The sequence below is a fragment of the Dryobates pubescens genome, chromosome Z (genome assembly GCF_014839835.1).
Source record: "Dryobates pubescens isolate bDryPub1 chromosome Z, bDryPub1.pri, whole genome shotgun sequence".
NCBI classification, from domain to species: Eukaryota; Metazoa; Chordata; class Aves; order Piciformes; family Picidae; genus Dryobates; species Dryobates pubescens.
In genome coordinates, this window is record NC_071657.1 from 2,907,173 (window position 1) to 2,921,227 (window position 14,055).

The window sequence follows — 14,055 nt, forward strand, 5'->3', positions numbered from 1 at the left end:
TGCTTCAATACAAGCAAACCTGCTGTCTTTGTGTCTCACCAAGTTCTAAACTGATGCTTCTGTTTTCAGGCTCATGCTGCTTGCTACATAATTGTCCCACCAGAATGTACTTTTGGAAGGCTAAGGAACATGATCCTTCCTCCGAGCTGTGTCCAGCTGTTCTCTCGCAACTTCAGCAAACTCCATTGTTTCAGAATATCAGAGAATCTGCAAACAGAAACAGGTAAAAAAAAACCCTCCAGCTTTTCAAAGTCATGTGTTCAGGAGGCAGTCTGCTGGAGAGCAGCCCTGTGGAGAAAGACCTGGGAGCCCTGGTGGATAACAAGTTATCCCTGGGGTCAGCAATGTGCCCTTCTGGCCAAGAAGGCCAATGGGGTCCTGGGGTCCATTCAGAGGAGTGTCTCCAGCAGATCCAGGGAGGTTCTCCTCCTGCTCTGTTCTGCCCTGGTGAGGTCACCCCTGGAATATTGCATCCAGTTTAAGAGGGACAGGGATCTGCTGCAGGGAGTCCAAAGAAGGGCTACAAGGATGATGAAAGGACTGCAGCACTGCCCTATGAGAAGAGGATGAGGGACCTGGGGCTGTTTAGTCTGGAGAAGAGAAGACTGAGATGGGATTTAATGTCAATCAATATCTGAGGGAGGGGACAGGCTCTGCTCACTTGCACCCTGGGATAGGACAAGGGGCAGTGGATATAAACTCCAGCACAGGAGGTTCCACCTCAACATGAGGAGGAACTTCTTCACTGTGAGGGTCACAGAGCACTGGAACAGGCTGCCCAGAGGGGTTGTGGAGTCTCCTTCACTGGAGACTTTTAAGCCCCATCTGGATTCATTTCTGTGCCACCTGTGCTGGATTCTATGGTCCTGCTCTGGCAGGGGGGTTGGACTGGATGATCTTTGAAGGTCCCTTCCAACCCCTAACATCCTGTGATGATCCTGTGAATGCAGCTAATTGTTGAGCATGTTTAACCTGAAGGTGTAATCCACTGAAGCATAATGATTGCTAATTTTTGCTGGCTTCTGTGGTAATAATATGAGTTGTTGAACAAAAGAGATTTTTTAAAAAAATGTAGTATTATTATTAAGTGTAGGCTTGGTGCAAAATACTGAAACTGGCCCAGCTGTGTTTGAAAACTGTTCTTTAAGCAGTAAGCATGCAGAATGGACCTTGACAGGCTGGAGAGGTGGGCACAAGCCAACCTCAGGAGGTTCAACAAGACCAAGGGCAGGGTCCTGCATCTGGGTCGAGGCAATCCCAGGCACAAATCCAGGCTGGGCACTGGCTGGCTGGAAAGCAGCCCTGAGGAGAGAGCCTTGGGGGTGCTGGTGGAGGAGAAGCTCAACAGGAGCTCTCAGTGTGCACTTGCAGCCCGGAAAGCCAATCAGATCCTGGGCTGCATCAAGAGAAGTGTGGCCAGCAGGGCAAGGGAGGTGATTCTCCCCCTCTGCACAGCTCTGGGGAGACCCCACCTGGAGTACTGCCTCCAGTTGTGGAGCCCCTATTACAAGAGGGATCTGGAGGTGCTGGAAGGTGTCCAGAGAAGGGCCACGAGGATGAGCAGAGGGCTGGAGCTGCTCTGCTGTGAGGACAGACTGAAGGAGTTGGGGCTGTTCAGTCTGGAGAAGAGAAGGCTCTGAGGTGACCTAATTGTGGCCTTCCAGTATCTGAAGGGAGCTACAAGAAGGCTGGGGAGGGACTGCTCAGGATCTCAGGTAGTGATAGGACTAGGGGGAATGGAATGAAGCTGGAGGTGGGGAGATTGAGGCTGGAAGTGAGGAGGAAGTTCTTCCCCATGAGAGTGGTGAAGCCCTGGAATGGGTTGTCCAGGGAGGTGGTTGTGGCGCCGTCCCTGGAGGTGTTTAAGCCCAGGCTGGATGAGGCTCTGGCCAGCCTGATCTAGTGTGGGGTGTCCCTGCCCATGGCAGGGGGTTGGAACTGTATGATCCTTGTGGTCCTTCCAACCCTGACTGATACTATGATACTAAGATCCCCAAATTTGCTTAGCAGATTAGTGTTATCTCTGTTACAGACCCCTGCTGATAGACATGTTGCCTTTTTTGTTTGGCATATCATGTACACAGATATTTTTTGTTTGCCTGTTTGGCTAAGCATCTGTCCTTCTAAGATTTCTGTACTGAAAGGAAATGATGTGTTTTGGAGGGTAATGTTCTGCTGCCATCTAGAGTGTATGTTTGTTTAGCAGCTCTTCAGGATCAGGAGAATGTTTTAAGCTGCTGAAGCATTTTTCTAGTTTAGAATTTTGAATGTTATGTTCTTGTAAAGCCTTTTTTTCTGGTCCTTGAATGTATTAGGAAAGCAAATAAAAGGTAGGCTCAATATAGGTTGTAGAAGCACTGTGTCCAGCTCTGGAGCCCTCCACACAGGAAGGACATGGACCTGATAGAGCAGGTCCAGAGGAGGTCCACAAAGATGATCAGGGTGGCTGGAACACCTCTGCTATGAGGACAGGCTGAGGGAGCTGGGGTTGTTTATTCTGGAGAAGGGAAGACTCCAGGGACCTTCCAGTACCAGAAGGGGGCTACAAGAAGGCTGCAGAGGGACTGTTTATGAAGGCCTGCAGTGACAGGATGAGGCACAGTGGCTTCAAACTAGAGAAGAGCAGGTTTAGATTGGATGTTAGGAACAAGTTCTTTACCATGAGGGTGGTGGAACACTGGCAGAGGTTACCCAGGGAGGTGGTTGAGGCCCCATCCATGGAGGTATTCAAGGTCAGTCTCAACAGGGCTCTGAGCAGCCTGACCCTGCCTGCAGGGGTGTTGGACTAGTTGACCTTTGGAGGTCCCTTCAAACCCAAACCATTCTGTGACTCTATGAAGTTAAACATTAGCAATGGCACTTTTCGCTACCTGAACCTTCAGCACTGGTTTGGTTTTGATGAGGGCAGCAGGTCACTGCACATCCTCATGTGCAGAAGCTACAGCATGAGTCCTGCTGCTGCATAACCTACATGACCTGAAGTCTGTCTAACCTAATTATGCTGAAGTGACCTGTAAAAGTGTGAGCATAGTGTGGAGGCTTTATGTTGCTTTGGCTGGTGTGTTTTTATCAGTGAGTTATTTTTCCTCTTTAATCAGTTTGATAAGAGAAGGGGAAATAACAGCACAGGCTTGAACATCATGGGGTATTTTATGTTCCCAACATAAGGAGTACCAAAATTACATCTGGATGAGCTTTGCTGGAAGACTCATTATGCACTTTGGTTCAGGTCTGTTGTTAGGTATTCTGGTAGTGTTCCAAGGGCTCCAATGAAGATAAAGTTGTGTTATTATTAACAGAAGTTAATCAACAAACTTTTAAACACCTCTTTGGTTGTGACTCTTCTGATAGCTAACTGAGTTTGTCTTTTGAAACAGTGATGTGTTCTTTTGACAGGTCAGACTTAAACCTGTTCCTTTTATCATTTTTAAATCACCTCTAAGTACAAACTGAACACAGAGCACCTTGAGTGGAAGAAACCAAGGTTAGAACCTTGCTGCAGCTTCTACTCTCATCTCTTACTATTGTATCTGATGGAAGAGAAAGTTTTACACTTCATGGCTTAGGCTACATGCTAAGTGAATGAGTTCATGCTGCTCACATTTAAGTTTTTTATGAAGTGGAAATGGGTTTGTTTTTGCATTTCTTTGATTAAAATGTGTGTTTTGTACTTTGGGTGAATGCAGTGCAGACCAATCATTGTCTGGTGGTCAGGGGACATAGTAACCTAATTTGGACCATTTCCAGTGCTTTAATATGAGTACTGGGACCAGTCTTGTTTAACATCTTTGGTGGCAACATGGACAGTGGCATTGAGTGCACCCTCAGCAGGTTTGCTGGTGACACCAAGCTGTGTGGTGTAGCAGACAGGCTGGAGGGAAGGGAGGCCATCCAAACGTACCTTGGTAGGCTGCAGAGCTGGACCCAAGCCAACCCCATGAGGTTCAACAAGACCAAGTGCAAGGTCCTGCGTCTGGGCTGGGGCAATCCCAAGCACCAATACAGGCTGGGCAGGGACTGGCTTGAAAGCAGCCCTGAAGAAAAGGACTTGGGGGTGCAGGGGGATGAGAAGCTCAACAGGAGCCAGCAGTGAGCACTTGAAGCCCACAAAGCCAATCACATCCTGGGCTACATCAAGAGAAGCAGAGCCAGCAGGTCAAGGGAGGTGATTCTCCCCCTCTACTCCTCTCTGGTGAGATCCCACCTGGAGTATTGTGTCCAGTTCTGGAGCCTCTGTTCCAGGAAGGATCTGGAGGTGCTGGAAGGTGTCCAGAGAAAGGCCATGAGGGTGATCAGAGGGCTGGAGCTGCTCTGCTATGAGAACAGACTGAGGGAGTTGGGGCTGTTCAGTCTGGAGAAGAGAAGGCTCCCAGGAGACCTAATTGTGGCCTTCCAGTATCTGAAGGGGGCTACAAGAAAGCTGTGGAGGGACTTCTGAGCGTGTCAGGGAGTGATAGAACTGGGGGTAATGGAGCCAAACTAGAAATAGATAGATTCAAATTGGATGTGAGGAAGAAGCTCTTCCCTATGAGGGTGGTGAGAGACTGGCACAGGTTGCCCAGGAGAGGGTGGAAGCCTCATCTCTGGAGGTTTTTTAATGCCAGGCTGGATGTGGCTGTGAGCAATCTCTCTAGTGTGAGGTGTCCCTGACCATGGCAGGGGGGTTGGAACTGGCTGATCCTTGAGGTCCCTTCCAACCCTGACAATTCTGTGATTGCATAAAATAAATTTAAAATAAAACAATAAATAAATAAATAAAACTCACCAGGTTTAGAAAGCCAGAATGCCATTTTATACACATACCCAGATAAAATAGAGCAACACCCTGACAAAGCTCTTCTCTAACACCACATCTGTGTTCTGCCAGTCTGTGAGAGCTTCTGCTTCTTAGGTGTGGTGGGCAGGGTGGAAGGATCAGGAGCTGAGCTGTGGGAGCACTTCCCTTTCCTCCTGCTGTTGATCTCAGTCATACTTCTGAGCTTGATGGTTGCCCCCAGCTCTTGACATCTTCCTTTTCTCGTGGTCAGTGGGCCATGGTTGTGGCACAGCCAAAGGGTGAAGCATGGAGAAGAGCAGAGCATCAACATGTGGTCTGCTTGCACATAAGGTGTTCTGTTCTGCTTTTCCTTAGTGGTGTGTGACACTTGTTTCAGCATCTGATGTTCAGCTACAAGTCTGGTGGCTCCCCATGTGGCTCCTTGTTACACTGTTCACATCCTGTTGAGCCTTGCTTTAAGACCCCTTGCTGGAGTTTTGCTGCTCTGGGTCATCTGCTGGAGATCAGCTGTCTGCAGGTCCCTGCCATCACTATGCAGGGCTTTCCCTCTGCCCAGATCCTTGCTTCAGAATGGAGCTGGAAACTGCCTTGAACTGATTTTCACATCATCCTGCATCAAGAGAGCTTGGTGCTCTGGCCCAGTAGTCCTCCTTATAGTCCATGCTCAGAGGAGAGATCTCTGTGGTGGGTTGAAATTTCCTCCCCCACCCAACATTAACTTTACCAGACCAGCTCAGCTGGAAGCAAATGGGAGTTGTATTTACAAGCAAAACTACAATGTACAATGGAATGCAATGAATATGTACATAATATACAGAATTTACAGGATTTACAGATATTTACAATTAACAAAGAGCACAAGGACCCTCCTGGTCAAAGACCAGGGGAAGCTATTAGCTTCTCCTTCCCTGCCTTCCCCCCAAGCCCCTGTACGAAAGAAGGGGCAAGAGAAAGGAGCAGAGAAGTTAATACCAAAACAATGCAGCCAAGGTCAAGCAGAAGCAAGTCAGAGGAGATTCGAGGGGAGGGGAGGGGAGGGGAGGGAAGGGAAGGGAAGGGAAGGGAAGGGAAGGGAAGGGAAGGGAAGGGAAGGGAAGGGAAGGGAAGGGAAGGGAAGGGAAGGGAAGGGAAGGGAAGGGAAGGGAAGGGAAGGGAAGGGAAGGGAAGGGAAGGGAAGGGAAGGGAAGGGAAGGGAAGGGAAGGGAAGGGAAGGGAAGGGAAGGGAAGGGAAGGGAAGGGAAGGGAAGAAGATCTTATATTAGATATGTCTCCAATGGGATTGTTTAGAATTAGCTTTATTTTTCTTTTCACACCCAATAGTGATTTATTTACATTTTACTACTTTTCTACTCAAGATCTGTGAAAAATTTTTGAAGGCATAGCCTAAAACTACCACACTTTCTAAAACTCACTAGATCCTGGCATGTGCTAAAAGTTGCCAAGATACCTCAGGGGTCCAGCAGACCCCTGATGCTCTTCAGGACATGTTGTAGAATAGAGTAGAATAGAATAGAATAGAATAGAATAGAATAGAATAGAATAGAATAGAATAGAATAGATCAGGACATGTTGTAGACTAGACTAGACTAGACTAGACTAGAATAGAGTAGAATAGAACAGAACAGAATAAACCAGGTTGGAAGAGACCCTCAAGATCATTGTGTCCAACCTATCATCCAACACCACCTAATCAACTAGAAGCTCTTTTGCTAAAAGCTCTTAAGCTCTTTTGACTATGTTGCTTCTTGGGACAGCTGCCCTGGGTGTCCCTGATGCTTCTCCAGTGGAAGATGTAGGTGCAGGTGCAGGATGGCAGATCTCATTAAAGATTGCACACACTGGAGGATAATTAGCACTTCTGTGGGACACAGCAAGCATGCTCATTCAGAAGTGCTCATGAGCATGCATGAAGGGTGCTCTTCTGTTGCCACAGCTGATGAAAGACATTGCTCAGAAGAGAACAAGAAGACCACAGTGAGGTACCAAAGAAGCATTGACTGTCACCTGGATGAGTTAACTTCTGGAGGCACAGCTCTCCCCAAGCTGTTGATTGGAAAGTGCCAGATGACTTGTCATAGGCAGAGAATTGAGTGCATCATCATTGTTGACCTGTTGGGGAGCATCTGTCCAGATCAGATTTTGCCACTTACTAAATGCTAACCTTCATAGACAACATCCAAGGCACATCTCTCTGATGAAAGTGGCAGTTCAAAACTCTTTGTGTTTCCAGGAGAAGCCCTGGCAGAGCAGTTCTCTTCACTTCCTCCAAGTGACTTCTCTTGTAGTGTGTTCAGAAATAGTCATTGAACTTCAGTGGAATAGTTTCAGGATGCTGTTAGTATAGATTTCCTGATTACTCAGGCAAGGGAGAAAGAGTAATAAAAGGAAAATGTCAGCTTCTTCCCATCTAAACTTAGAAAAACGAGAGAGTTGGGAGCAGTCAGGAATTCTTTCATTTCTTATTGTTGTATGTACTAATCTTTGCTCTCTCTTATTATTTTCACATCTGATTTTGTCTGAAGGGAAATTCAAGAAGGCATTCAGCTTCCACTTACTTCAGGGTGTTTCAAGACCTTATTGCCTAGATGTCTTTCCAGTTTGAAGGCTTGTTTGTCAGCTGTAGTGGGGAAAGCCTTGCAGCTTTCCTTCTTTATTTGAAAAACCCCAACCCAGAAACATTCTTGTTGGTCTTTCTGGAAGGAAGTCAGTCATTACCCAGATACTCAGTAGAACACCTTTTGACATGCTGTGATTCTGCTTCTTGGAAGGTTTTCCTGCTTTAGGATGCTGACTTCTCTAGTACCTGACTTCACTGATTTTCTGTCTCTTGGTTTGTCCTTCAGTTTCCTACTTCCTTCCTCATCTGCAAGGCATGGACTTCACAAAGGTGTTGCCTGGCTTTTATCTTTCAGGAGCTTTGTCTTGCCTCCCGGTCAAGGCTGAGTGGGAGTTTGAGCAGGTTGGGGGTGTGATTATGTGATGAGGTTGACTGATGGCCAGGTTGGATGGAGCCATGAACAACCTGCTCTAGTGGAAGGTGTCCCTGCTTGTGGGATAGGGAGATCTTTAAGGTGCCTTCCAGCCCAAACCATTCCAAGATTCTGTTGCCACCCTTAGGCTAGAAAAAAATATCACCTTTGGAATTGCACCAGCCTTCCTGTGTGGATCTGAGTGTCAGGAATGAGAATGCAGTCAGGATGCTAGCTTCACTGAAGCAAATGTGAGTGTTAGTAGCTTTTATGATGATCCTTTCAAAGTGTTTTATGTGTGATTTTACGAGCTGTGTTATTATCTGACCTGTCAGGTCCTTGCTTTTAGTGACAGCAATGAGCTGCTGTCAAAGTCCTCTTCTGAAGTGCAGCAGTTTATTACTATTTTTTTTTTCCTTATTGGATGTCAGCAAATTTATTTTTCAGTTATGGAAATCATTTATGTAGCAGCCATACTTCTGGAAAGCTATTACTGCAGTTCCTGGACTGCTTTGGTGATTTAAAACTTAATGGAAACCATATAAACTTTGACCACAGGCAATCATCACAGCTTGAGAAAAAGATGAAGTACAGTGGTAGCAATATTGAAGCTAATAATAGAAGGACTTGGAATGGAATGGAATGGAATGGAATGGAATGGAATGGAATGGAATGGAATGGAATGGAATGGAATAGAGTAGAGTAGAATAGAATAGAATAGAATAGAATAGAATAGAATAGAATAGAATAGAATAGAATAGAATAGACCAGGTTGGAAGAGACCTTCAAGATCATCACGTCCAACCCATCAACCAAGCCAACCCACCTAAACAACTAAACCATGGCACCAAGTGCCCCGCTGTCTTGTAGTTACAAGACAATGCAGGTTTGGGTTTCTTTCATGCTGTGTTTTTACAATAATATGGATTATTATGAAGTAAGCAGAAGAATCCTTTTGTGTTGGTTTCTGTGGTGGAACCCATCATTAAATGGCAAACACAGAATCACAGCATCACCAAGGTTGGAAGAGACCTCAAGTATCACCAAGTCCAACCTGTCACCACAGACCTCATGACTAAACCATGGCACCAAGTGACACATCCAATCCCCTCTTGAACACCTCCAGGGATGGGGACTCCACCACCTCCTTGGGCAGCACATTCCAATGGCTAACAACTCTCTCAGGGAAGAACTTTCTCTTCACCTCAAGCCTAAACTTCCCCTGGCACAGCTTGAGACTGTGTCCTCTTGTTCTGGTGCTGGATGCCTGGGAGAAGAGACCATCCCCCTCCTGGCTATAACCTCCCTTCAGGTAGTTGTAGAGAGCAATGAGGTCTCCCCTGAGCCTCCTCTTCTCCAGGCTAAACAACCCCAGCTCCCTCAGCCTCTCCTCACAGGGCTGTGCTTGAGGCCTCTCCCCAGCCTCATTGCCCTTCTCTGGACATGTTCAAGAGTCTCAGTGTCCTTCATTAAACTGAGGGGCCCAGAACTGGACACAGGACTCCAGGTGTGGCCTAACCAGTGCTGAGTCCAGGGCTACAATGACTTCCCTGCTCCTGCTGGCAACGCCTTTTGTTTTCTCTTGTTTAGTTTTGTTACTCTTTCTCCAGTTTAACAAGAATCCTTTCTCATCATGTTTCTGTTTCCACAGATGAAGATGATGACGTCGATGGGTCGCCACAGGGATCAGCAAAAGATGTCCAATTTTCAGCAGATTCAAGTAAGCAGAATTTCAGTAAGTGGTGGATAATCACCCCTTCCAGTCTTGCTTGGTGTAATCCTAACTTGCTTTGATTGATGAAAAAAACACTAGAGGGCTATTTTGTTGGGTTTTTTCCCTAATGCTAGGTATCCATTTGATGTCCAGAATTTTTGGCCCCAACACACTGATCCAGGGTCTTACAAATACCTCATCAATATCTTCCTCTGATAGGCTGGCATAAAAGAAAGTGTGCTGATAACCCATGGATAAGCAACCAATTTAGAGGGCAGATAACATGTCTTGTCAAAGCCTTTTAAGATAGCTGTGTCCATACCTTACTGAAAACACCAGGTGAATTTTGTTGTTTGGGGCATTTTTGGTGTCTTTTGGGGGTTTATTTTGTTTAGGTTTTTTGGGGGGATGGGGGGTGGGTGTTTCTTTTGTGGTATTTTACATTTAAGTTTGTGTTTATTATTATTATTATTATTATTATTATTATTATTATTATTATTATTATTATTATTATTATTATTATTATTATTATTATTATTATTAAATATATAAATATATAAATATATAATGTATTAATAGATAATAATATATGATTATGTCATTACCTTGATTATAATTAGTACTCAATATTAATATTAATATTAAATGATTATTAATATGAAATATTAAATTAATATTAGTGGTAAAGTAATATTAATAAAACTATTATTAAATATAGTAATATAATAATACAATAGATAATATAGCAATATATAACTATGTATAATTATGCAACAAACTTAATAATATTAGTTATTAATAATAATGTTTAATAATTACTTTTATAATATAATTATTAATACGCAATATTAAATTAATATTAGTGGTAAAGTAATATTACTAAAACTATTATTATTAAATGTAGTAATATAATAATACAATAGATAATATAGTAATGTATAACTATATATAATTATACAATGAACTTAATATTAATTATTAATAATTAACAATGATGAATAATTAATTTTATAATATAAATATAATTATTTAAAATTATTTATTATTATATTGTATATAATTATCTATAATGTTATAATTATATACATTATAATAAATTATATAATAATATAATTATAATATAATATATAGTTATATAATAATTATAGATTAACAATATATAATAGAATTATATAATAATATATATAAAAATGATTATTGTTATTATAAAAACCAACGAAAACATAATAATGAGAATAATAATTATAATAATTATTATAATAATAAAAATAATAATATTTTGTCATTATGTAATAATATAATTCTAATATAATATGTAGTTATATAATAATTATATATTTATAATATATAATAATATATTGGTGATGATGATGATGATGATGTTCGTGTTGGTGTTTATTGGTTTGGCTCAGTTTGGTTTTTCAGTGAAAGGGCTTTTGCAGTTCTAAATCCTTATGTATGTGGAGTTTCCTGGGGTTCATGTTAGCCAAACTCTTCACTTTTCAGAAGCCAAGCAGAACTTCTGGGCATCCCACCCCCTGTGTCCATATTAGTAACCAGAAAAATGTGGAGCTTACTTGCTAACGTGATACAGCTGCATGGGTTGTTGTAAAAAAAGGCAACATTTCAAATGCATAGATATTTTTGTTTCTTTTTTCCTTCCTCACTAATGCTCTTAACAAAAATTAACAGCAACATTTTGTAAATACTCTTTGGATTAAAAAAAAAAAAAAAATCCAGTTCAGCAAATAATTAACTAATTAATGGAAGTGATCTCGAGCATGCTTGTGCTCTGAAGGTGCTCTCTGTTAATGACAGTAGGTTATGATCCACCACTGTGCTCTCTTATTATGGGGTCAGGCTGTGAGGCAGTGCACTTTATCCAAGAAGCTTTCACTTTTTCCAGTGAGCTTCAGTGGTTGAGTGGACTTTTTGACTTGCCTGCTAAGCCTGTTTCGCTTGCTTCTGGATGTGGAAGACAGCAAGTTGTGTGTCCAGATACTACACCTGGTTTGGTTGTACAGCTTTGGAATGGAATGGAATAGCATAGCGTAGCATAGCGTAGCGTAGCGTAGCATAGACCAGGTTGGAAGAGACCTTCAAGATCTTTGTGTCCAACCTATCATCCAGCACCACCTAATCAAGTAAACCATGCACCAAGCACCCCATCCAGTCTCCTCCTAAACACCTCCAATGATGGTGACTCCACCTCCCCAAGCAGCCCATTCCAATGGGCAGTCACTCTCGCTGTGTAGAACTTCCTCCTAACCTCCAGCCTAAACCTCTCCTGGTGCAGCCTGCGACTGTGTCCTCTTGTTCTGGTCCTGGGTGCCTGGGAGAAGAGACCAACCCCCACCTGTCTACAATCTCCATTCAGGTAGTTGTAGACAGCAATAAGGTCTCCCCTGAGCCTCCTCTTCTCCAGGCTAAGCAACCCCAGCTCCTTCAGCCTCTCCTCACAGGGCTGTGTTCCAAACCCCTCCCCAACTTCATTGCCATTCTCTGGACATCTTCCAGCAAGTCAACATCTTTCCTAAACTGAGGGGCCCAGAATTTGACACAGGACTCAAGGTGTGGCCTAACCAGTGCAGTGTACAGGGGCACAATGGCCTCCCTGCTCCTGCTGGCCACACTGTTCCTGATATGGGCCAGGATGCCACTGGCCCTCTTGGCCACCTGGGCACACTGCTGGCTCATGTTCAGCCTACCATCAACCAGTACCCCTAGGTCCCTGTCTGCCTGACTGCTCTCCAGCCACTCTGACCCCAGCCTGTAGCTCTGCCTGGGGTTGTTGTGGCCAATGTGCAGAACCTGGCACTTGGATGTGTTCAATCTCCTGCCTTTGGACTCTGCCCATCTGCCCAGCCTGTCGAGGTCCCTCTGCAGAGCCTCTCTACCCTCCAGCAGATCAACTCCTGCCCCCACCTGTCTACAGCCTCCCTTCAGGTAGTTGTAGACAGCAATAAAGTCTTCTCTGAGCCTCCTTTTCTCCAGGGAGTGGTTCTAACGTCTCTTTCAAACAAAGCATTCACACACAAAAGAATGGTGAAATGTTTGAAAGCTTCAATTTAATGATGTTAGGGGGTTCCAGATCTGATACCACAGTAGAGGTTGAGCTGCTGCAGCATCTTGTACCCTCTATGACTGAGCAGGTTGAAAGTCTGTTAGTGGGAACACACATGCACACACAGCCACTCTCCATCTACATCTCTTTGTGGACCTTCAGCCCCCACAACCTCTCCAGCAGTCATCCTGGAGCTCTTGGCCCCTCCTATAGTCATCTCTGCCACATGTCTCAGGCACAGATGCATGCACATGTAGCTCCCAGGCTGCTCAAGCATGCAGGTCAGGGAGTCCAGCCTGATGTTTGCTGGTGCTCACCCAACAGCTGTCCTTCTGGCTGCTGGTACTGTGCACACATGGGTCACAGTGACCTGTATTCCTGCTTCATTTGCTGCCTTCAGGAACCCATTTGCACATGTGCATGCAGAGGAGTGGAAACCACACCCACAGAAATAGTTAAAAATAACCTTTAATGAGAATACAGGACAGAGTGTACTGGTCAGATGCAGGGCATGGTCAGGCAGACACACCAAGCAGCAGCCTCATTGCAGGTGACCAGCTTCTTTTATCTCCTTATCCCTCTGTTTTCCTGTGCTTGTTCCGTGCCAAACCACTTTGATCTCTCCCCCTGCCTTTGGTTCCTCCCTTACGTATCCCCTATAAACTCTTGTACAATCTCAGAGTGCTCCTCCCATGCATCTTACAAAGCCCCCAGACTCTGGGTGACTTCCTCAGATGACCCACAGAGCTCCTTCTGGCAGGTGCCACTTCTGGTCTGTGGGGCTGATACATGGCAGAATAAATGATGCTGATGCACACAGGATAAATCTTACCAAGAGTGGCTGAAGGAGCTGGGGCTTTTTAGTTTGAAAAAGAAGAGGCTGAGGGGAGTCCTCATTGCTTTCTGCAACTACCTGAAAGGACATTGTAGAGAGGCTGCTGCTGGTCTCTCCTCCCAGGTAATCAGTGATAGAACAAGAGGGAATGGCCTCAAGCTGTGACTGGGTAGGTTTAGACTGGACATCAGGTGAGTCACCAACACTGGATGTGTTTAAAGGTGGTTTGGATGTGGTGCTTGAGGATATGGTTTAGGAGTGAACCTTGTAGAGTAGGGTTCTGGGTTGGACTTGGTGATCCTGAGGGTCTTTTTCAACCTGAATGTTTCTGTGATTCTATGTCCTTCAGCCAGTCAGGGCAGGGCCATGGCTTCTCTGATGAATTCTCTGGTGAGGTTTATGGAATTCATCTACCAGCCATTGTGCTTCTGTGCCTCTGTATGTGTGTGGAGTCCTAACCTGCCAAATTAACGTGGCAGAGGCACAGTTGTAGCATGCTGGACCTCTTAGACCCATCTCTAGGTAATAACCAGTTGTGTTCAGGAGTCAGTTGCTCATTAGGTTGTGTCTGTTGTCATCTTTTAGGAAGCCTCAGGCGTGTCTGTCTGAATTGCATTACAGGGTAGTGTAGCTTTTCTTAATTCTAGCTCTCCTCATTTTACAGATGAAGACTAAGAAAGAAAAACAAACAGTGAA

General features: G+C 44.4%; 1 protein-coding gene across 1 annotated transcript in view; it reads left to right on the forward strand.

Moving 5' to 3' along the window:
• The window catches only part of DGKQ (diacylglycerol kinase theta), a 154,067-nt gene that overhangs the window by 69,630 nt on the left and 70,382 nt on the right, over positions 1–14,055 (forward strand). The window contains exons 6-8 of the mRNA XM_054178888.1: positions 70–223; positions 4,247–4,255; positions 9,404–9,466. Coding sequence (XP_054034863.1) covers positions 70–223; positions 4,247–4,255; positions 9,404–9,466 — 226 coding nt within the window. The remainder of the gene's footprint in view (positions 1–69; positions 224–4,246; positions 4,256–9,403; positions 9,467–14,055) is intronic.